The sequence below is a fragment of the Polypterus senegalus genome, chromosome 4 (genome assembly GCF_016835505.1).
Source record: "Polypterus senegalus isolate Bchr_013 chromosome 4, ASM1683550v1, whole genome shotgun sequence".
In the NCBI taxonomy this organism is placed as follows: domain Eukaryota; kingdom Metazoa; phylum Chordata; class Cladistia; order Polypteriformes; family Polypteridae; genus Polypterus; species Polypterus senegalus.
In genome coordinates this window covers 167,393,136-167,418,033 of record NC_053157.1, presented here as the reverse complement: position 1 = coordinate 167,418,033, position 24,898 = coordinate 167,393,136, and the positions used below count along the sequence as shown (strand labels likewise).

The 24,898-nt window shown below is 39.9% G+C and overlaps 1 protein-coding gene across 1 annotated transcript; it reads left to right on the top strand.

Moving 5' to 3' along the window:
* Nucleotides 1-540: 540 nt before the first annotated feature.
* Nucleotides 541-23,496, top strand: msantd1 (Myb/SANT-like DNA-binding domain containing 1). Its single transcript, XM_039751638.1, has 3 exons — nt 541-946; nt 10,839-11,123; nt 21,549-23,496. Exons 1-3 carry the CDS (start codon nt 693-695, stop codon nt 21,808-21,810), a joined length of 801 nt encoding a protein of 266 aa, XP_039607572.1. The 5' UTR covers nt 541-692; the 3' UTR covers nt 21,811-23,496.
* The last annotated feature ends 1,402 nt before the right edge of the window (nt 23,497-24,898 follow it).

Below are 24,898 nucleotides of genomic sequence, written 5' to 3'. Positions count from 1 at the left end.
CCACACACACTAATAGGGAGGGAACGTGCAAACTCCACACACAGACAGGACAAACTGGAATTTGAGTAGAGGGGTGTGGTGAAGTGAGGCAGCAGTATGGACCACCATGTAAGATGTTCAACCAAACCCAGAGACGTTTTGTTGTATTTCCCTTTTTAAGAAGTTGATACGAGCCATGCTAAAGGATCACTTAAAAGTTCATCTAATGTTCCTTCCACTTTCAATAATTACAGTGACCTCTCATTTGCTGGCATGTGTCTTGGGAGGTTTCCATCCTTTAAAAGCTTTTATACATCATAACATGTTGGATGGCAGTCTGTTATTAGCAAGACAGACACATGTTGCTAAGGAAACAAACCCTTCTCCATGCCTGGTTAAGAGCTTTAATCTTCATTTCCTGTCAACTCTCTCCTACTTTACTGGCTTTCAGCTAAAAGCTTTTTTGTTTGACTACTGAGGGTAGCTGGTAGACAGTTACCACGGCAACTTGACATCATTGTGACGAACTTCCCTACTTAAAAGCTTTTAAGCAGATCCTTCATTCCTAGACTTAGGCCCCGTTTCCAGGCCTCTAAAGGGTGAATTGGTTTGGTTTTGTGAGTCGCAGAGGCCCGGAGGCCTCCTGCTTGAGTGGCTCGATGTCTGGGAGGCTCTGCTTCCTCGGGATGGAGTGATAGGCCTGGGGGAGGAAGATGTCTGGGGAGCAGAATTACAGTTGCCTAGTTTCACCTCAGGCTGAGAAGCACAGGCGAGCAAGGAACTGGACTGACACCGAAATGAGGGCGCTGGTGTACGTGTGGGATGAATTTGTCACTGAGCTCAAAAATGCAAAGAGGAATGCCAAGATCTATGAGAAAATGGCCAAAAGGTTTTTTGAACTTACTGGGGAGCATCGCCACAGAGAAGAGATTAAAATGAAAATTACCAACATGACCTTCCAGTACAGGTAAGGTGGGAAGACAGACAAATGGAGGAAAACATTGAAGAACGGGCAATAAAGTGCTGCCCCTTGTAAATGCGTGAGGGATGTGTTAGTGGGTTTGCTTAGCGAGTTTGCAGCAGCTTGGCTTGAGGACTTGAATTCAAGGACCATCCAAGTCTAGGCGATGATTATTATTATTAAATGTTAAATAACTAACATAACATTCTCAAACCAGCACCATCCAGTTCAGGGTCACAGGGGACTTGGCAACACTGGATGTAAGCCAGCAAACAATTGTGGGCAAGGATGCAAGTCCACTACTGGGCACAATCACCTAACCTGCATGTCTTTGGGAATGTGGGAAGAAAACAAATGACAAACTATTAGTTTTGCTATTATTAATGGAAGAATGTTTAGTGTTAAATGATGGTGTATTGTTTGGGACCTCTGCCTCACAGACTGTGATTTAAATCCCAGCCTGGCCAGAGTTTGTATGGAATAGTCATTCTCTCCCAAAGTTTGTGTACTTTTGTGCTTCTCCAGGTTGTCCAAATATGTGAGCATTAAGAACAATTTAGACCCATCAATGAATCGAAGTGAATATGGGCAACCCAGTCCAATTCTGGCCCTTGTCTTCTGCCCATCAATGCTGGGTTAGGGCCTGCAAGTTTGATTTGGAAAGTGGATGAAGGGATGGAATGCTTTTGTACTATAAATTCTATATTTTATAAAGATTGCGATAAAGAGTGGCACAAAAAGGAGGGTGAATGACTCGTCATGTCACAGTGCAGGCTGAACAAATTTGTATTCTGTTTTTGTTTTAGCCAATCATGGAATATGAGATGGATATGAATCAATACAGTTACAATATTTTTAAGTTGGAATTCAGAATGTGCCCCATCTCATCCCTGAATTGTCTTTACATGGATCTAGGTTCTGTTTGAAAAGCTGCTGCAACTCTTTTATTCTTAAAGACAATAGAAGCACTAGAGTTTAGTTTTTGTTTTATTGGAGGGTCTTTCAATGTGTGATTCCCTCCCTTAATTTTACTTGCTGGTTGACCTGGTCTACTACGTGACTCGCGGCACTGCCAACAGTCTAAGTGTTGTGTTTAGTTGAGTGTCATTGTCATTTGTTGTCATGTGTCTGATAGGACATTTTTAGTTGCCTATTTACTCAGAACCTTAACTATACCTATATATATATATATATATATATATATATATATATATATATGTATGTATGTATGTATGTATGTATGTATGTGTGTGTGTGTGTGTGTGTGTGTGTGTGACGTTAGGTTCAAAGTTCCACAAAAAAACAGACAAAAATTGCTTGCAAGCACACTTTATTCTTGCACTTGAAGCAACATTGGAGGCTTTAGTAAACACACAGCCAATATGGCAACTTTTTCAGTTGTTTAACTCCCGTCATGGGTTCCATAGAATCAAAAGAATTCAAAGGCATCTGCCTCAGCGCTATCGAGTTGTATAGAGGCAGAAGGAAAACCACCACATACCTTCTGAAATATACAAAAGTTGACTGGAAGTTAAAGGTTTCTGTTACAGTGAGATTCAAGATTCGTGCCTATCTGCAGGTGATCCTGCATTTATTAGACCAGTACAGTGGAACCTCGGTTCACGAACATCTCTGTACACATACAACTCGGTTTACGACCAAAAAACTTTTTCCTCGGTTCACGACCACACACTCGGTATACGAACAAGCCAGTTTCCCTTTAGGTTTGTACATGTTCAGTCTCTCCCTGCGCGACACACACACACAGGCGTGCAAGACACACACACACACACACACACACACAGGCGTGCAAGACACACACACACACACAGGCGCTCCAGGCTCACGAAAGAGAGAGAGAGCGAGCTAGAGAGGGAGGGCTGGACGCATAAGGCAGAAAATGCTTGTTTTTGTTTTCAGTTCTGTTTACAGCGATCGGTTCATAGCGTGCATTGTGGCAAGGTTACTTTTCTTGGTGGTTTATTAAATTACGGATTTTTCAAATGTGCATTTTTTTCCCTGTGCCTAAAATTCAATAAAAAAAGTGTTTTTAGCGAGCGGTTCCTAGCACTATAGCGCAAACTATTGCAGTGTTAGTTTTCTCTGTTGTTCAAGGTTTTCTCAGTGTTATTCAATGTTTATACATTTAGTTTACTATTACGCTGTGCATTCTATGGTGTAATTATATTTGTGCTTAAAAACAAAAAAAAATATATTTACATACACTTCGTACGGTGTGGAGCGGATTAATTGTATTTACATACAATCCTATGGTGGAAATTGCTTCGGTTCACGACCAAATCGGTTTACGACTAGAGTTTTGGAACGAATTATGGTCGTGAACCGAGGTTCCACTGCATGTCTGAAAGTCTTAATTCTATGTAACTAAATCGGCTCTAAAAAGCAAAAGCCTATACTGATAATATAATAAGACAAATTGTCAACAAAAAAAGCTACAGGGTTCCAACTGAGAGATCTCCATTTTATGTGTGCTTTATGCAATGAAATAGATGAAAGAACAGGAAAAATATTGTTTATGGCACCCTCTGGTGGTGCCAACTTGAGAACTGCAGGAATACCTGTTGAGCTCGTTCTCTCTCTTTGGTCAAACCGTGGCAGTCATCCTTTTTATTTTTAAATTGTGGATTGACAGATGAGGTGGAAAGGAGAATGGGGAGACTGGCCACTGTTTTTTTGAGGAAAACAGAGACTGCGTGAAATAAATCTTTCACCACTTCCTACACCCATGTGTACCCTTAAAGTTGTTCATGTAAAAAAATGCAGATGAGCCCCAGTAAGAGTGAAACACATGTCATGTACTCTTTGTATTATTTGGCAGGTACTATATCACATATCTATGAGCTGCTTCTCATTCTCATATTCTCATGTTGGCCGACCAACCGCAAGCGTTACCTACATAATCAGAACGCGATTCAGAACTAAGAATTATATATATTGTCACACACACACAGTATATGCATCTATGTAGAGATCCCACCTGGCCCTCTTGACGATGGAGGGAGACCTTGCTGGCTCCAGCCCCTGTGATGTCAGGTCCGGGCTTGAAACTATGGCTGAAGACCTTCCTGAGCCTCAGTTCTCTTTTGGACTCAATTTTGTGCACATCAGTGCTGTATTCATTTGAGAAGCCAGGAAATGAATTATACGGGTGGCTGCCCCAAACCCTTCTATGAGTCGAAGTCAAGTTTGTATATATATATACAGTATATATATATAAGCACTTTGAGCTACTTTTTGTATGAAAATGTGCTATATAAATAAATGTTGTTGTTGATATATATATATATATATATATATATATATATATATATATATATATATATATATATATATATATATATATATATATATATATGTATACTGTATATATATATACACATGCACGCATGAACACATACAATATTTACATGCACACATAATTGTATGTGATATATGTTTGCAAGTACCTCCTTTTGTGTGTGTGTATTTATAAATTTATACTAGGGGGTTCACTCCTTGCTTGCTTCGCTCGCAAACCCCCCTGGCCTGTGTTATGCACCAGCCACTTCACGTCTCTGCCTCTCGCGTTGTGAAGAGGGAGGCTGAACACACGCTAAGGAGATGAGGTCGCTCCTCCGAAACTCCCTCTTAAGGTTAGCAGAGGTTAGCTCAAAGTCATAAATTGAGGAGTTTAGTGATAATCTTTTGTATAGCAAGGTTGGAAAACAGTGAAGAAAGTGTGCAAACAATCAGGTTTCAGTTTATTTTTATGAATCTCTTTTCTTCTTATAAACTCAGATCTGTTTACACGTTCTTAATGAAGTTTAAATAAACACAAATTAAAACAATAAAGCTCTACATGACGTAGAGCAGTTTGGTGTGGCATTGGCTCTGAAAGATGCTATACTGTATATACAGTAATAACAGCTTCAAGTAGCTCATAACATCTACAGACAAAACACTCTGTCTTGGCTGTCTGCCAAAACTGTTTACTTTTTGTCTTTTCACACACTATATTTGCTTTTACATTTGTCTTATATTAATTTTAATTTTAATTTTATAGACATCCAACTCCAGTTAACATGATGTCCACTCTGTATCCCTCCTTGCTGTTTCCTGCATTTTGCTATAAGCCTGAACAAAGCCAGCGCACACATCGGCTCCTTAGGGCAGACTGAGGAGATGCCTTGGCTGCAAATGCTGCCACATCTTTCTAAATTTTGAATGTCTTTCTCCATTTTCTAATTATTAACATAAGAAACATATTCAGGCGTTGTTCTTGCCTGACATACATCATTGCAGAAATGGAACAGTAGCAGTTATCTGTCCACCATCAATGCTCTTTTAGTGTCACTTTCTGTTCAGTAGAACGCGTATCTTTAAAGGATAAGGTTCTCTTTTTATTCCATTTTCACAGTTGTGTGATGCGTTTGTTTGCCTCAGAAACTTGCAGTTTTAATAAAAGCTGTATTTATAAAGGATCTCCCACGCTGTTGTTCTGAGGTCAGGTACATTTTTTCTGCTCTTACATACTTTACGTTGTTATTTAATGAGGTGTATTTTATGTACATACAGCACATACACAGTTACATTGCCAACATTTAAATGATCTCTTATAGTGCTAAAGTAACCTTTAATTCAAATTGTATCTATGGAAACAGCCCACTGCAGAATAACTCATAGGATTTCTCAAGCTATCCATTGCCAGCTGAAGGTTATATGCAGTTCTCATTTTTAGAATTCTAGGCGTCTTTTCCAAGAACATCTGCAAATGCATTCCAGGGTTTAGGGGTTTACATTGACTTTAAATTTTCATTCTCCATTTAATCTGCAGAAGCAACACATAATACAAATAAAATAAAAGTTATGGCACAGGGTGAAGGGGACACACATAAAGCAGGCTGGCATGCAGAAACTGGACATCTAAAGTGCATTCCAGATAGAAAGCTGAAGGTGATCTGCCAGCTCTTTACATCACTCAGCCTCTGCCATGTGCAGTCCGGGGAGGACTGAGGGTATTAAAAGTTTCCAAACTAAAGCTTAAATCCTACTTCAAGGTAGAGGGGCACGTAATTGTGATGCATTTGATGGGGTCTTTGGAACTGATGCGATAAATGTTGATGGGACAAGTTGGATTTCCTGCTGCCATGTATTGGAAGTGTAGATTAGAGGAGAACTGTTTAAACAGGCTTTCTGAGGAAGGCAACTGAGAATACCTTACATTTCTAGATTTTATACTGCTTAAGGTATTAGATAACATGATGGAAACATCATCCATAGATTTTCCTGAACCTGCTTTTACTGTTATGTGGTCATAACATCAAAACTCCATCCCAAGTGGTTGAGGTGAAGATGCAGGATTTATTTCTGGATGGTCGGCCAGTATATCACAGTGCAGACATCCACACTTAAGATAAGATAAGATTCTGTTATTGTCATTGCATAACACATACAATGAGATTCCAGTACACTTCCTGAAGAAAAAAAAAATGTAAATAATCTCACACATTACACCATTGTTTTTTAAAACTATTGCACATGTTAAGATAATAAATAATAATGATGTAATATGATATTTCACAATTATGTCTATAATGTGTGTGATTTCAGTATAGAATTTAGTGTACTAATCGCTTTGGGGTAGAAATTTGCAATGCCAACAAGAAGCCCCATTTATTCGATACCAGGATGCATTAATAAGAGGTCAAGAAACTGGTGGAAGGCTCCTAATGGCCTCTATTTACATCGGTCTTCTCCTTCCAATGAAATCTGTCACTTAAGGGGTATCAATTAGTGGGACTGTTGCTCTTGTGGGCAAAGCCTCTATTGTGCTTTTTCACTTCTCTGAAGGTAGGACATTGACACTTTGGATAGGGCAGATAAGACACAAAAAGACATAGTGGCACTTGACGCTGTGCAGAGCTGAGCAACCAAGTGCATCCCAGGACTTAAGGGCCATTCCTACTGTGTCGACTCAGAGAACTAAACCTGTTTAGTCTTGAGCAGAGGAGACTGCATGGAGACCTAATCCAGGTATTTAAAATTCTCAAAGGCACTGATAATGTACATCCAGCAGAATTCTTTCAACTTAAGGGTGAATCATGCACTTGAAGATATTAGTGAAAATAAAGAGGATGTGCTTTTAAAACTGAAGCCAGGAAGCCCTTCTTTACTTAAAGAATTATGGGACTCTACAACAAACTACCAAGACATGCACTTGACGCAGAAACCCTGACCACCTTTAAGAAAAATCTGGGGGAGATATTAGGATAGCTTAGCTATTAGCTGAACAGACAGGAATGATGGATTGAAGGGTCTCTTCTCGTTTGTCAGATATCTTACGTCTTCCTTCATGCGTGTGAAATTTCAACCGCCACTTAAAATCATTAACTATAATGGCAAAATATTATCACATTCTTAGCAAGGACCACCTATGAATCATCTATTAGCCTAACATGAACATCTTTGGGACTTTTTGAGAATTCCCTATGAGCATGGACATGACATACAACTCTCACCAAGACCTTGGCCATGCTGGTCTTCCATACTAGGCCTGAGAGGCAATCGTGCCAAGCACCTCCTGGTCTGCCGAGCCTGAGGACAAAGTACAGTTTAATAACACTGAAGTTACTAACCCGTAAAGAATGTGGCGTAGAGATAAGAAGTTGCCTGTGGGATGCTTTTATTAAGAATGATAAGGAAAACAGCTAAATTTTGCATCTAAGTATAGTTTTGAGGTGATCCGACAGGATTCAAGAAATGATGATAAGCACAATAGAACGGATATTCGTTTATCTGGAAATGCACAGTTTTATTTGCACTGCAGGCTCACATACAGTTCCATTTTTTTATCAAGTTACGATCCATTGTAGATCAGTGCCATTTACATTACACAGCCTCACAAGTTGTTAAATATGAAAATATCCACAATAATACAACTTTAGTTTCTAAAACATATTGTAATTTTGTTAAACACACAAAATTCAGATGGTCTTGAAAAGTTTTAATGGACAGCAAAACATTGGTGACTGTAAATATTACCTAATGTTAGTTATGCTGCATATAAATATGTTTGGAATCTGTCTGCTGCAGCGCCGTGACAGCATTCCCTTTGTATTGACATTGATACTACCGCGTCACATCTGAATCGTAAGTGGTGGAGGCGTAATTAAACATTTGGGAACCTGAGGGGCCGTTGAGTCTGTCACAATGCAATGACAACTCACTTTGCTCAGTGGATTAATTAAGTTTCAAGTCCAGATTTTTGTGAGCCTTGCAATGGTGGCAACTTGACGGTGACCATGTTTGGAAGACACTAAGGATGCACCCAATTTCAACTGTAGCGGCTTCAGACGTGACAAGACCCTTTACCAGGGAAAGAAAATGTAAGCAGCGGAAGAGTGGAATATTGTACTAATACACCTTAATATAAGAGTGTTACTGTCCAGGGATGACCATGATGCTACACTAAATGGTCAAAACTTCATGGGGATCTGCCCATCACACCTATATGACTTTGTTGGACATCCCATTCCAAAACCATGGGCACTAATACGGAGTTGCCATAGACCCCAACACCCCACCCCCAAATTGTGGCTATAACAACCTCCACTCTTCTGGGAATATTTTCCAAATGATTTTGGAGTGGGCATTTGAACCCATTCTACTTAAAAAGCATTTGTGAGTTCAGATACTGATAGATTTGTTATCAACATTCCAAACCCATCCCAAAGACGTTTAGTAGGGTTGAGGTTAGGAGTGTGTGCAGGCCACTTCTCTTCCTCCATGTCTTTATGGACCTGGCTTTGCGCACAGGGACACAGAATGCTGGAACAGAACAGGGTCTCCCCAAATGGTTGCCACATAGTTGGAAGTATACGGTTGTCTAAAATGTCTTTGTATGCTGTAGCTTTAACAACCTTCGTTGGAACCAAGGGGGCCTGGGTCAGACCCTAAAAAACAGCCCTAGACCAGGGGTGCCCACACTTTTTCGGCTTGCGAGCTACTTTTAAAATGACCAGGTAGAAATGATCTACCTACATCTCTCTCTCTCTCTCTCTCTCTCTCTCTCTCTCTCTCTCTCTCTCTCTATATCTATATATATATATATATATATATATATATATATATATATATATATATATATATATATATATATATTGCATAACTCAATAACCTTTATGGGACAATAACAATTCAATACATTTATGGTCACTACAGTATTTGGATTTAATAATCTTTATGTGGGAAAAGGCTGACTCGCATAAATAAGTAGAGCCGAATAATGCAGTCAAGGAGCTTTTGAATTCAGCCGAATGAAAAATGACGGCTGTCCGATTAACTGCGATTTTAGTTCCCTCTCCTTTCTCTTTCTCAGATCGCTTTTTGGAAGGACGTCAGTTTCGCAGTTTTTATGAACAGTTCGAAAGTGCCTTTCCACATTTTCCTTCTTTGGAATAGCAATGATAGATTGACAGATCAGACAAACGCACTTTGATTATGACATTGTGAGAAAAAAATCCTCTTCCAATTCCACATCCAGCCCATACCCTCCCCAAACAATTTTTTTTTTAATCCTTTCTCTAGTCGATGTAAATTGGAAAGCTAACTAAATCACAGCCGGAGTTTTGCAGTAGCTCGTGCATTTGGGATGACCAGTGTGTTAGAAGAGAAGAGATCTCAGACTGGCCACCCTGTATGTCAATCATGTGGCAAATGCCATAGGGAGGATATATGATAGACTAACATTTAAAAAAAATTTTTTTTTGCATGCAACGCGATCTTCCTGCACTACCTTTGACCTACTGGTCGACGCATTGGGCACCCCTGCCCTAGACCATTATCTCTCAGATAATGTTCTCCTGGCATCTGGCAAACCCAGAGTTATCCATCTGACCTCCAGATAAGGAAGCTTGATTCATGTCTCCAGAGAACTTGTTTCCACTGCTCCAGAGTTCAATGTCATGCTCTACTCCACTCCATCCGAGTGCTTAATGATCTTAGAGTTGTATGCAGTTACTTAGCCATGAAAACTCATTTCATGAAGCTGCCGATGTTGGGTTGTTGTGCTGATGTGGCTTCCAGAGGCAGCTCAGAACTCTTCTGTGAGTAATGTAACACAGGATAACCAATTTTTACATGCTATACTCTTCATCACTCATTGGCCCCACTCTGTGAGTCTGCATGGTCTACCACTTCAAGGCTGAACTGTTGTTGTTCCAAGACTTTTCCATTTCACATTAATGACACTTAGAGTTGACCATGGCAAATCTAGCAGAAAAGAAATTTTATGCACTCACTTGTAGCAAAGGTGGCATCCTATGACTGTACCACATTTGAAAACTCATTGAGATCTTCAGTACGATTTAATGCTTGTTCATGGAGATTGCATAGCTATGTGCTTCATTTTGTACACTGGTTAAAAATGAAACCCCCCAAACTCAGTAATTTGGAGGGCTGTTCACATACTTTTGGTCACATAGTGCATTTACACAGGCGAATCGCATCGGTCAAGAGCAGAGGGTGGTTGCATTCTTTGACGTAGCTTCTAAGGTGCTCACAAGCATTATGACCAGAATCCGTTTCCATTCCAATCCAATTCTTTAACACTTTGATGTGGAGACCTTCACATCTTCTTGTTTTCAATGAAAGTGATATTGGCCTGCCTTTGTGACAGTCTGGAATGAATCAATAATAATTCAAGCAAAAAATATGGTGGGCTATTGAAAAAGTGTTTGAGGATGCACTACCATCTCTGCCCTCTGGACCGGACAGCTCTAAAACCAGTGTTTCACAATTGTGCTAAAAGTATGGTTGGGTACAAGAAGGTATTGCAGATGCTCTATCATCCAATCAAGATCCATTCATTTTTCTAATCCTTATTTTACTTCTTCAACAGGAAGCTGAAGTGCACAACTGATGGCAGAACAACCCCGCCAGACTGGCCCTACTATCAACCAATCGATAAAATCCTGTCCAAAGTGTCAGACTCCACAACAACAAACAAGTTTGACATTCTCCAGTCTGCACCTTCCACCTCCCAGACAGAAGCCTCTCCATCACTACCTCCCAGCTCTCCGCCATTCTTTCTACCAGAATGCATGGGCTCATCTGAAGAAAACCAGAGGCGTGATGAAGACGAAGGCTCTGTCAGTTCTGTTAGTTTCCACTCCGTTGAGGCCGGGTATGTGCTGTAATCTCCTTCGAAGACCTTTAGACTGACACATCCATTCACTTTTTAGCTCATGTATGCCATTTGAAAGTCCTGTTTAACACTAGAATTACCAGAGCCTACGAAAAAACTCGTAAATCCGTTCCACCTTAAATCGCTTCTTAAAATCGTTCACAGCTCTCCACCAGCATCTTTTGTCATCTAAATGTGCTGATAAAAATCAGGCTGCAAGTAGCCGGCTATTCCATCCCCCACTGACTTAGAACGTACACAAACTTCTCCCAGCTCATGCCTTGATTGATTTTCTGGGAGTGAAGTGGAGTTTTAGAGTGGAAATAATAGATCGTTGTTTGGAACACACGCATTTCATGTCTATTCCGTTTCTACAATAATCTGTGTAAACACATTGTTAAAACAGAAACGTTTTTTATATTCTAGTAGTAGATGACAAAATGTAGGCATAAACTATATAATGTATGAAGCCTGAAGTATCCAAGAAATACTTTCACAAAATGTACAAATCTAACACAACAATTGCGCTTTTATTCAAAAATATAACTGCAGAAACAAAAAGCATCCTTAACATGCAACATTGACACCCATTTATTATGACTGCCTCCGTGGCGCAATAGAATCAGCTGCTGACTGGGAATCAAAAGGTCGCAAGTTCGATCCTGCACCACTCTGTTTTGAGAAGTAAACTGCTCTTAGTCTTACTATTTTAGAATAAAAGCATAACACACACACACACACATATAAACATATATACAGTACATATACATATCTACATATACACATTTACATATATATACATATACAGTATATACACATATCAACATATATACATACATACACACACACACACACACACACACACACATATATATATATATATATATATATATATATATATATATATATACTGTATATATACACATACATACATATATATCTACATAAATTTTTATTAAGAAGAAAAGAAAACCCTTTTAAACTGAGGGAAAATATACCAATAACTATCTGTTAAGGATCTCTTTGTATACCACGTTGTCAGTTCAGCAGTCCGGTTGTAATATGACTAAGCTGTGCACTGAGATTACTTTTGAGAATGCAACGTATAGTTGTCCAGGAGAAAAGCAATCTTGCCTGAAATCAATGGCATCGTTTTGTAGGGTCTGTCCCTGAGACTTATTACTTGTCATCGTGCAGCAGAGCCTTACTGGAAGTTGGAGGCATCTGAATTGAAATGGGAGATCAGAGGGTATAAAGGGGATGCGAGGAACACATTGAGTGTGGAGAAACTCTTAAAAATAGCGTGTGTATTAACTTGTGGATTTTTCTGTGGGTATTTGGTGGCAGCGTGACGAAGTTGCTTCTGCAAGACCGCGTTAGCTGTGGAGCTCAACTCGGAGCATATTCTTTTCCTTCCTTGTCAATTGTGTAATGCGTTTTTTGAACAGGTTTGATGCATGGAAGTGATCAGTCGTACTGCGTTCAGTCAGATCACGTGAGCTGCTCTCTTGTGTGATGTTGCGATGTTCACAGCTTTATTTAATGTTAGCTAAGACCCGGCACCCGGTCACAGTCAGTTCACGTGATTACGTGGGAGGAGTGATGATGTCACAGGCAGCGCAACCCCCCACGGCCATCGAGCTAATGTCCATTACAGTATATGTAGAGAAATAGGTTTCAGTTATGACCATTACACGTAGAATTTCGAAATGAAACCTGCCCAACTTTTGTAAGGAAGCTGTAAGGAATGAGCCTGCCAAATTTCAGCCTTCTACCTACACGGGAAGTTGGAGAATTAGTGATGAGTGAGTGAGTGAGTCAGTGAGGGCTTTGCCTTTTATTAGTATACATTGTCAGGGATGCCAGGGGCAATGACCCGGCCGGGACACCGTGAGGGACCGGATGTGGGTCTAAGCCCACCCTGGATCACGTGGGGGCCGCCTTCCTGGTTGCTCTGGGGGCCACGGGTACAGGGCATGGAAGTTCCACCCTGTAGGGGCCCGTGGCCACCGCCAAGAGGTGCCCCAATGCCTTGGGGACCTGTTACCCCAGCACTTCCGCCACACCAGGAAGTGCTGGGGGGAAGAATTAGGATGGCGCCCAGAGAGCTGCCGGGAGGACAGCTGGCACTTCCGCCACGCTGGGGCGTGGCCAGAGGTGGAATGCCGGGAACACCTGGGGGAACACCTGGGGCTCATCCGGGGACTGTTTAAAAGGGGCCGTCTCCATTCATTCAGGGCTGGAGTCGGGAGGCGGAAGGATGAAGCACAGGAGAGGTGTGGAGGCGGCCCGAAGAAAGGCATTTGTGGCCAGGACTGAGAGTGTTTGGGGTTTTGTGCACTAATGGACTGGGTCTGAGTGACCATATCTGTAAATAGTTTGTGTAAATAAAACGTGTGGTGGTGAAAAACAACATGTCCGCCTGTCTGTGTCCGGGTTGGCTCCACAACATACAGTATATATATATATACTAGCAGAATACCCGCAGAGCGGAGCAGCGGAGAAGTAGTGTGTTAAAGAAGTTATGAAAAAGAAAAGAAAATATTTTAAAAATAACGTAAGATGATTGTTAATGTAATTGTTTTGTCATTGATATGAGTGTTGTTGTCATATCTGTCTATCTATCTATATATATATAGCAAAATACTCACGTTTGGCAGCGGAGAAGTAAAAAGAAAAGGAAACATTTTAATAATAACGTAACATGATTGACAATGTAATTGTTTTGTCATTGTCATGAATGTTGCTGGCATATATATATATATATATATATATATATATAATATATACACACACACACATATATATACATATATACACATATACATATATACTGTATATACACATATATATACAAATCTACATACATATCTACATATATATATTAGGGGTGGGACTCGATTAAAAAATTAATCCAATTAATTAGAGGCTGTGTAATAATTAATCTTGATTAATCGTATGTAATCACACGTAAATTTGCCCCAAATCGCAAATTTTTTTTTAATTTAAAAGGGTTTTAGTGGCGACAGAATCAAATAATAGACATGGACATGAATATTGTAAACTGAAGCTGTTTTAATTTCTGAAAAAAGCTTTTAAACTGCATTTGAATTCAAAACAAAAACAAAAATATAATCCCTGGTTAAAATTGGGCAGACGTAAAAATAAAGTGGTAGTTTAAGTACATTTTCAGAATGGTATTGTCTTTAAAAAATAATAACCAAAATTTCAACATAAAGTTTTTCTTCTTAAAAAAATAAGTCAGAAACATAAAAGGTAATTTGACCAACTTAATCTTTAAACTCTGAGTAACCTTAGCCAAAATTATTTTGTACATTAGGCTAAAACAGTGTGATCATTGAACATTTTGTAATTAGATGTAATTAGAATTACTAACGGTCACGGAAGTCCAATGATCCCCAGTAAGAGCCACAAAGTCCGCTTTCTGTAATGCATCTAATTTTGCTTGCTTTTCAGTGTGCACAAAACCATGCTTTTATCAAGGCTTCGCTCGGGTAGTCGAAATGATCAGTCGTAGGAACGCGCTTTATTCCGACTCTAACATTTTTGTAGCTGTGATGTGTGCATCAGTCTAATGGATGTACCAGGAAATCATGCATTGACAAAAGTTCCTCTTTGCTTGGAACTGAAAGTGTGATTAAATGTGATATTTTTAACGCGTTAAGGAGTACAAGCATCGAAGCTTCTCAGCTGTGCTTGTGCTAAGAAAAGAAAGATTTTAAAAATAACGTAACATGATTCTCGTTAACGCATATTTTTTCATACGTCCCAAACCAAGGAGATGCGAGGTAAAATGAATCGGGAAGCACACGTATATACTCAGTGCATCCCCTCTCGGGAATCGAACCTCGGATGTCGGCGCTAGAGGCCTCTACAATTCGCCACGCGTGTGGCTTGTCTATTTGAAAGTATGTAGATCGGGTATATATATATATATTACAGCGAGAAGTAGTGTGTTAAAAAGTTATGAAAAGAAAAGGGAACATTTTAAAAATAACGTAACATGATTGTCAATATACAGTAATTGTTTTGTGAGTGTTATTGAGTGTTGCTGTCATCAAGGATTTGATTATCATTATTTCTTTCAATCAGGTTAGTATTTGTACGATGTGTTGTGTTCAAGTTACATTCCGTGTTTGTCAATCGTTGTAAAGATAAGAGGTTTCATTCATCGATTCGTTTCTTACTGCATCAATAAACAGCTCGTCTTCCTCTTTATCTGAGATGTGACACACTGCATGCACGGTTTTTTTACACTGTCTTCCTTTAGCGGGACATTGACTTTTTCCACCGTGTGCTTTGTTTCCGCAGTAGCTGCACTTATGAATATGCTTGTATGTATCAGACACTTCATATTTTTTTGCTGCCTTCTCAATTGTGTAATTCGGTTTTGTTCAGCACTTTTTGGAACTGTTGCTTTTGTCTGTGCACTGCGTCAGTTCACGTGAGCCGCTTGGTGTTCTTGCATCGAAGGTTCCCAGCTGTGCTGGTGCCATCTCGTGTGATGTCCACGGCTGTATGTAATGTCAGCTAAGACCCGGCACTTAAAAGTTTCTCTCGCAGTTTCGCTGAGTTTGTGCCAAACACCACCCTGACCATCTCATCTTCCTCTGCATAAGCACAGTCCTTCACCCGTGAATATTTACCGGCAGTGTTTCTATTGGATTGCCGCTGACGGACGGCCTTATATGGGCAGGCACTAAATTACAAACACCAGCGGCAGCCTGTCTATGAACTTAATTTAAACTTTAGGTTTACACCGTGCTTTGTTTCCGAAGTAGCAGCACTCATGAATATGGTTGTATATGTCAGTCGCTCGCTTCTTATTGTTTCGCTGCCTTCTCAATTATATAATGCATGTTTTCTTCAGCGCTTTTTGGAGCTCTTCCTGGTTTTCTACGCACTGCGTTGATAGTCAGTTCACGTGATTACGTGGGAGGAGTGATGATGTCACATGAAACTCCGCCCCCCACGGCCATCCAGCTCAACTCCATTACAGTATATGGAGAAAAATAGCTTCCAGTTATGACCATTATGCGTAGAATTTCGAAATGAAACCTGCCCAACTTTTGTAAGTAAGCTGTAAGGAATGAGCCTGCCAAATTTCAGCCTTCTACCTACACAGGAACTTGGAGAATTAGTGATGAGTCAGTGAGTCAGTCAGTCAGTGAGGGCTTTGCCTTTTATTAGTATACATATATATATATATATATATATATATATATATATATATATATATATATATATATATATATATATATATAAAAAATATACAGTCTTATGAAAAATTTTGGGAACTACACTTAATTCTTTTTATTTTTGTTAGACAAAAAAAAATTAGGCAGGTGAGTAAATTTGGGCCCGCCAACAGAGATATTACATCAATACTTAGTTGAGCCTCCTTTTGCAAATATAACAGCTTCTAGACGCCTCCTATAGCCTTTGATGAGTGTCTGGATTTTGGATGGAGGTATTTTTGACCATTCTTCCATACAAAATCTCTCCAGTTCAGTTAAATTTGATGGCTGCCGAGCATGGACAACCTGCTTCAAATCATCCCATAGATTTTCGACGATATTTAAGTCAGGGGACTGTAATGGCCATTCCAGAACATTGTATTTCTCTCTCCGCATGAATGCCTTTGTAGATTTTGAACAGTGTTTTGGGTCATTGTCTTGTTGGAATATCCAGCCCCGGCGTAACTTCATGACTGATGCTTGAACAATATCCTGATAAATGTGTTAATATTGGGTTGAATTCATCCTACCCTCGACTTTAACAAGGGACCCTGAACTAGCCACACAGCATGATGGAACCTCCACCAAATTTGACAGTAGGTAGCAGGTGTTTTTCTTGCAATGCAGTGTTCTTCTTCCGCCATGCAAAGTGCTTTTTGTTATGACCAAATAACTCAATTTTTGTCTCATCAGTCAAAGCACTTTGTTTCAAAATTAATCTGGCTTGTCTAAATGAGCTTTGCATACAACAAGCGGCTCTGTTTGTGGCGTGAGTGCAGAAAGGGCTTCTTTCTCGTCACCCTGCCACACAGATGTTCTTTATGCAAATTGCGCTGAATTGTAGAACTATGTACAGATACACCATCTGCAGTAAGATGTTCTTGCAGGTCTTTGGAGGTGATCTGTGGGTTGTCTGTAACCATTCTCACAATCCTTCTGTATTTTTCTTGGCCTGCCAGACCTGGGTTTAAAAGCAACTGTGCCTGTGGCCTTCCATTTCCTGATTACATTTCTTACAGTTGACACTGACAGTTTAAAGATAGTATCTATCTATCTATCTAAACCTCTGAGATAGCTTTTTGTAGCCTTCCCCTAAACCGTGATACTGAACAATCTTTGTTTTCAGATCTTTTGAGAGTTGCTTTGAGGATCCCATGCTGTCACTCTTCAGAGGAGAGTCAAAGAGAAGCACAACTTGCAATTGGCCACCTTAAGTACCTTTTCTCATGATTGGACACACCTGTTTATGAAGTTCAAGGCTTAATGAGCTAATCCAACCAATCTGGTGTTGTAAGTAATCAGTATTGAGCAGTTACATGCATTCAAAAAGACAATTACAAGGGAACCCACATTTTTGCACAGTCAGTTTTTCAATTTTCAGTTTTTGATTTAATTTCATACAACTAAATACTGCTTCACTAACAATCTTTGTTCGGAAAACACCTCAGTACTTAGATGTTCCTAGGAAATGAAAGACATACCACTGTTATCTTTTTTTGTTGAAAGTAGAGTAAATTATTATGCAGGCTGAGAGGGGTTCCCAAAGTTTTTCATATGACTGTGTGTGTGTGTATATATATATATATATATATATATATATATATTTATTTATATATATATATATTTATTATATATATATATATATATATATATATATATATATATATATATATATATATATATATATATATATATATATATATTTATTTATATTTATATATATATTTATATTATCTTCTTATATTATCTTTAACCTGAGCCTGGAACAGGGGAGAGTTCTGAGGCTTTGGAAAATATCTTGCATCACTCCAGTTCCAAAGGTATCACATCCTGATGAGCTGAATGACTTCCGGCCTGTCACTCTGACGTCACATGTGATGAAGACCATGGAGCGGCTGCTGCTTCACCACCTGAGGCCACAGGTCCGCCATGCTCTCGACCCTCTGCAGTTTGCATACCAGGAGAAGGTGGGAGCAGAGGATGCCATCATCTATATGCTACACCGATCCCTCTCCCACTTGGACAGAGGCAGTGGTGCTGTAAGAATTATGTTTCTGGACTTCTCTAGCACCTTCAATACCATCCATCTTCTGCTCCTTAGGGTCAAGCTGACAGAGATGGGAGTAGATTCACACCTGGTGGCATGGGTCGTGGACTATCTTACAGACAGACCTTAGTATGTGCGTCTCAGGAACTGCAGGTCTGACATTGTGGTCAGCAACACAGGAGCACTGCAAGGGACTGTACTTTCTTCGGTCCTGTTCAGCCTATATACATCGGACTTCCAATACAACTCAGTCCTGCCACATGCAAAAGTTCACTGACGACACTGCTATCGTGGGCTGCATCAGGAGTGAGCAGGAGGAGGAGTATAGAACCCTAATCAAGGACTTTGTTAAATGGTGCGACTCAAACCACCTACAACTGAACACCAGCAAAACCAAGGAGCTGGTGGTGGATTTTAGGAGGACCAGGCCCCTCATGGACCCTGTGATCATCAGAGGTGACTGTGTGCAGAGGGTACAGACCTATAAATACCTGGAAGTGCAGCTGGATAATAAATTGGACTGGCCTGGACTGCCAGTACTGATGCTATGTGCAAAAGAGGACAGAGCCGACTATACTTCCTTAGAAGGCTGGCGTCCTTTAACATCTGCAATAAGATGTTGCAGATGTTCTATCAGACGGTTGTGGTGAGCGCCCTCTTGTACACGGTGGTGTGCTGGGGAGGTAGCATAAAGAAGAGGGACGCCTCATGCCTGGACAAACTGGTGAGGAAGGAAGGCTCTGTTGTAGGAATGGAGCTGGACTATTTGACATCCGTGGCAGAACGACGGGCGCTGAGCAGGCTGCTGTCAGTCATGGAAAATCCAATGTATCCACTAAACAGTATCATCTCCAGACAGAGGAGCAGCTATGTGACTCTTCAGTTCCACACAGGGGGAGTAAACATTAACATTATACAATGATATTGTCTGTTATACCTACCTTTTTTATCACTCTTGAGAGAGGGAGAGAGAGAGAGAGAGTGCGAGCAAGCGAGTGAGAGAGAGAGTGCGAATGCGCGAGCAAGCGAGCCCAAGCAGAAGAAGTAAACATTACAGAATTACATTTCCTCGTGTATGACGCGCACCTGATTTTCTAATGCTAATTTTCGGGGAAAAATGTGCACCCTGTAGGGGCCCGTAGTCAATGCCAGGGGGCGCACCAATGCCTGAGGAGCCCTGGCCCTCGCGCTTTCTCTCTCGCTCGCTTGCTTGCCCACTCGCGCTCTCTCTCGCTCGCTTTCTCACGCACTCGCACAACAGTGCTCGCTCTCTCTCTAAACGCTTCCTATACAATCACAACGCACATCGTACACGGGGCAAAACTTTTTTCGCAATTTTCTTTGTAAAAATTAGGGTGCGCATCTTACACGATGGTGTGTGATACATGAGTAAATACGCTATTAGTGGGATCGGTCACATGAACACCACTTTCATATTTCCGCACAATTTCTTTCTTCGTTTTGATTGTGATCGCTTTTTTTACCTTCGTTACTTTCTCTTCCTTCCTTACCAATTATGCGTCTTTCTTGCCATGGTCTTAGTGAATTATATATATAGATAAATCACTGCACTGACTGAAATTACATCCACAAACACATGTATCTGGGCTCCGACTGACGCTTACGAACGCTCTCGGCTGTTTGTTTACAATCGCACAAGCGGATATACATGACCGCATTTGGGTCGTAACACAAGATGTTGGTCGTAAATCAAACCAAAAATTTTGGTTGTAAATCAAGTTGTTCATATGTCAAGGGTCGACTGTGTATGTATATATATATATATATATATATATATATATATATATATATATATATATATATATATATATATATACACACACATACTCAAGAGGTTCTTTGCTCTCCATATAGTTAGCTCTCTGGTTATCTCACACAATCTAAACATATCCATTGCATATTTAAAATGATTCCTGTGTACATCTGAAATCCCACCTACAGCTGCATAAGGTGTTGTTCCCATTCTTTTCCCATTCTTACGCGCACAGATTCCCACCCAGCACAGGCCAGAGCTGAACAGATCTTTTGCACCTGTGGGGTACCCAATTACTGTCAAAAGTGAACAAACACACAGGACCAGGAGATGAGTCAGAAAAAGGGTTCAAACATCAAAGACAGAATCATAAACAGAAGAGAGAGCAAAAAATTTGAAACCCGAATTGCAAAGATCCATGTGCAAAGGTTTGTTGTAGAAAGTATTTAAAGTGCTGTGTGAGTGACATCACGAATCTGCAAACCCACCACCCGGCAGCTAGGAATAGCATCCTAGCAACAGAGCCCACAAAATAGCAGTGACCATGAATAAAACAAAATGCTAACTAAATAGGATGCTAAATAATATAAAAATAATTCATTTCAATTATTCCTAGTACACTGAAGAATTGACAAAATTGGCGGCAAATGTTCTATAAAGCATATTTCCAAACATTATTTGCACAGAAAACATTACTGAAAAACATTTTTAAAGTAGCCAAATCCAAATCTAATCTCTTTTAGTCTGAATAATATTGAGGACCCAAACTTCTGTTAATGCAGGATGTTAGAAATACTTTTTTTTTTTTTTAGCTTTACCATGTAAATATCATGTTGTTCTTCAGTTCAAACTCTGCCCTCACCCATTTCCATTAATGAGTTGTGCTGCTGCTTGGGTACAAGGAAAGAAACAACCTCAGATGAGATGCCAGTTCTTTACATAATCCGCTAATGTCCACCCTCGCTCACTTATACAGATTCAGAGAAAAGTCCCCAATCCACCTAAAATGCACATCATAGAGGAGAGAACCTGGACTCCGAGAGAAACAGAGCTAACACAAAAGTGCAGCGAATGTGCTGGACTAAGGATCGGGCCCATACTGCGCCACTAGGCCACCATAAATTAGGGATAACAATAATAATAATTTGGATTGTAGTTTATTTTTTTCAAACTGTTATTATAGTAATCACCGCATCACTTTATTTATCATTTAACTATTTAGCAGCACAATATCATTGTAGAGCCGAATATTTTTTTTTCTTATTTCAATTTACACTGCAATGAACTTCATGAAAGCAGGTGTAAAATATACCAATTACAACTATTTTTTTGTATTCTTTTTCCAGCTCTGAATCCATGCCTAACAAACGAAGAAAATTTTTCACAGGCAGCCTGAAGAAAAAGAAACTGAAGCTAATGGAAGCCATGCTGATAGAGCAGAAGAAAGTAAGCAGGGCATTAGAAGAAACCTGCAGGGAGGTACGAAGGGTCATGCATCAGCAGAACTTTCTACAGGTGCAGAGTCTTCAGCTTCAAGAACGAATGATGAACCTACTGGAGAAAATGATCTCTCCTGCACCTCCACACAACTGGCCTCAGAGGTCATAGCAAATGGGTAAACTTTGAATGGCTAGGCCACAGACCTCTTTAGAGGACTCGCTGGTAGCACTACACTGTGTTCAATTGACAAGTGTGCACCAATATCACTTTTTAGTGTGGACTATAATGAAAATGCCGTGATTCTTAGCATATGTTACCTGTTTCAGATATCGTAATGTGTAGTTTAAAGAACCTAATGAATCATTAAGTACATCCTGCTCCGTTTAAACTTTGTTTACTTTAAATCCATACTTTATTTTGACTGGATTTTTCAAATTAGGGTTTGGAGTACATTTCCATCTTGAAAGTGAGCTTCATGCTCAGTCAAATCAGTCAAAGTGCAGCTTGCTAGGTTAAAAGGTTTGTTATATTGCTCTGTTTTCTTATATTCAGGGAGAACAGGGAAGGCATCCATTATCTGCATGCTGCTGTGTTTATTACAGCAGCTGCCACTGGCCTATCTGTCCCATATATACTAGTGGATAACCAGAGCTGGGAACTGTGCCATATGTTTGTAGTACTGAACAAAGACAATTTCACAAAATGAATAATGGACAAGCAGTTTAAGACGACTGCCCCAGTCACTGCCACAATTCAAGACACAAGCGGAAATCTTAAGAAATCTGTGAGGCATCAGTTACTGCAAGGAGCTGCTCAGATGAGTTCCTGTCACAGAGGGCCGTGTGGTATGCCATTAGAGAGGAGGACCCTGGCAGTTTCTCTTAGAAATCTGTGATCCAGGCTACTTTGAAATTTTAAAGAAAACGAAATGAAACTGATATTCCAGGCAATAGACCTGCTGGAGATCTTTTAAAAGTACTGTATTAATAGAAATATCATTGTTTTTGTAGTCCTAGTTACATGCTCCTCCTGTTAACATTACAACTTAATAATGTACTACACAGGTTCAGGGCCTGTTTTAAGTGTGCCATCCATTTCGTTTACCAAGGTTTATGTAGCAACGACAAGGAAGATGAAAGGTCTATTCTGTGTTTCTGTACAGCTTTATTTAAATATTGCTGCTATCTTTTTAATGCACTGTGATTAGTATTATCATGGATAAAGCTTCTGTATCAAGCGTGGTCATCTGAAGTATTCTTACATTATGGGACAGGACATGGTCTCTCCACAAGCAGGCTCTAGTCCTTCTGATTAATCCTGTAACTGCTCATCTTGCATGGTGCCACTCACCGGCAGAGTGAAATTTCTCGCTTTTGCTCCTACATCCCCATGTGCAGCTTTGCTTGATTGACATCTGTTTATGACTGAATGCAAGTGTGGATGCTTTGTTTGCCCAGTGATGGACTCCTGCCACATGTAAGTTGGTCTCTGCCAGTCACCAGTGTTGCTAGGAAAGGCTCCAGCCCTTCTTCAGCCCTGAAATGTACTAAGGGGGTTTAAAGATGGACAGATGAACTTCCAGGTTCTGCATTCCCCTTTCTTCTTTTTTGTCTTAGTTTACAATGATTGGACCCAGGGGTTCATTTTCTCTTATAGTAAGGGGTGATCAGTTAATTGTATTGTATTTTTAATAGTAATAACGAGCACTATATTACTACATGAAGTTTTCATGAGTTTAACGTACTATTATGGCTGCACCACACTGCTTTACATCTTTTGGATTACATAGTCATAATGCACTATTAGACAGGGACGTGTGGTCAGGGGAGGCAGGTGGGGGAAAAGTAAAAAAAACTAATAATGATAACATAAAATAAATTTGTCCACTGGTCTCTGCTATAAATTTGTTTTCTGTACGATTCCAGTAATTTTTATCATTTTTGTAGTCAAAATTGCTGAATTGGTGCATTTCCTGTTCAAATATAGAGGAGAAACATGAGGTGTGGCAGCAAGGAGCCTCACCTCACCTCGGACTGTGCTGTCCCTCACACACTGGGTTTATGCATGCAATTAGCGAGTGCCTGTTGCTGTCTCTCTGTATGTCGCCAATATAATGTTGCAGACACGTTTATTATACACCTTGACTTTCCACAGTCTGGCTAATATATGTAATGAATGTGTGGGACATATTTAGTCTTTCTGATCGCAGTGAAAAGGCACGAGGTGAGGCAGACAGTACCGTGCTGGCCTGAAGGGGGCAGATGTGAGCCAAACAGGTGATCGTTGCTGCTGTTCTTGGCGATAATCTCCATTAAAGCGGAGAGACTTTTAAAACTAAAGGAAAATAAGGAGGGCTTTTACAAAAAGGTTTCGTGGAGGTAAGACCATAAACAGTTTTCCATTTTATAAAAAACAGGATCAGACTAAGAAAAAAACAATCCAATATTTAAAAACTTAATTTTGACATTAAATAAAATATACTTTTGTTTTTCTTGTTATCCCTTTGTTAAACAGACTGTATTAAAATTAATTAAAGCATCAGAATTAAAAGCTTTTAAAAACAACTTTTTGAGTTAAGGCCAATATTGAAATCTGTTTTTTTGTATACCACTCTATACTTTAATTTGTAATCGAATGAGTATGAATTGTGAAATTTCAACGGTAAATTTAGAACACATGAAGGGTGCAGAGCAGATGTTCTCTCTCCGCTCTCTCTCGTTGCTATAAAAGTAATGTTATTTCTTAGCTAAATATGCAACCTTCCTATGTGTGTGTAAAAAATGCTGATGAGATATGAAACATAATCAGTAGTAAATGTCCATTATGGCTGCCAAATGAATAGTGAATAAGCTACTCTTATGGGTTCATGTATTTGTAAATCTGACTCTGAAGGAGTCAGTGCCTCACCAGCCATGAACCTCACCACACGTCACTGCTATTGGACTATTTGATCAAATTTCACTACAACAAAAACATTGAATTTACACTGTTGCTCATTCTGTGTCCACCCAGTATGATTTCAATGGTTTCACGTGCACAGTGGATCATAGAGCTTGAAGTGCTGAAGTAATGGTGTTTGTGATAGCAAAGTCCCAAACCTGAGCCAGATGGTGTTAACTGCTTACCTATGAATGGGCTGAATGTGGTAGCACTGTGGTCACTTAGCATTTGCTTACTCTTTGCCTATGCAAGTTTCACTCATATCCACAGTAGGCCTCTAAACGGACAGCCTTTGGCAGAACAGCCCAATGCAGAC

Excerpts from the sequence above, each read along its gene's own strand:
- msantd1 (XM_039751638.1), top strand. The coding sequence starts at position 693 with ATGTCTGGGGAGCAGAATTACAGTTGCCTAGTTTCACCTCAGGCTGAG. Across the intron at positions 947-10,838 it reads AACATGACCTTCCAGTACAG|GAAGCTGAAGTGCACAACTG; the intron begins GTAAGGTGGGAA and ends CTTCTTCAACAG. Across the intron at positions 11,124-21,548 it reads TTCCACTCCGTTGAGGCCGG|CTCTGAATCCATGCCTAACA; the intron begins GTATGTGCTGTA and ends TTCTTTTTCCAG.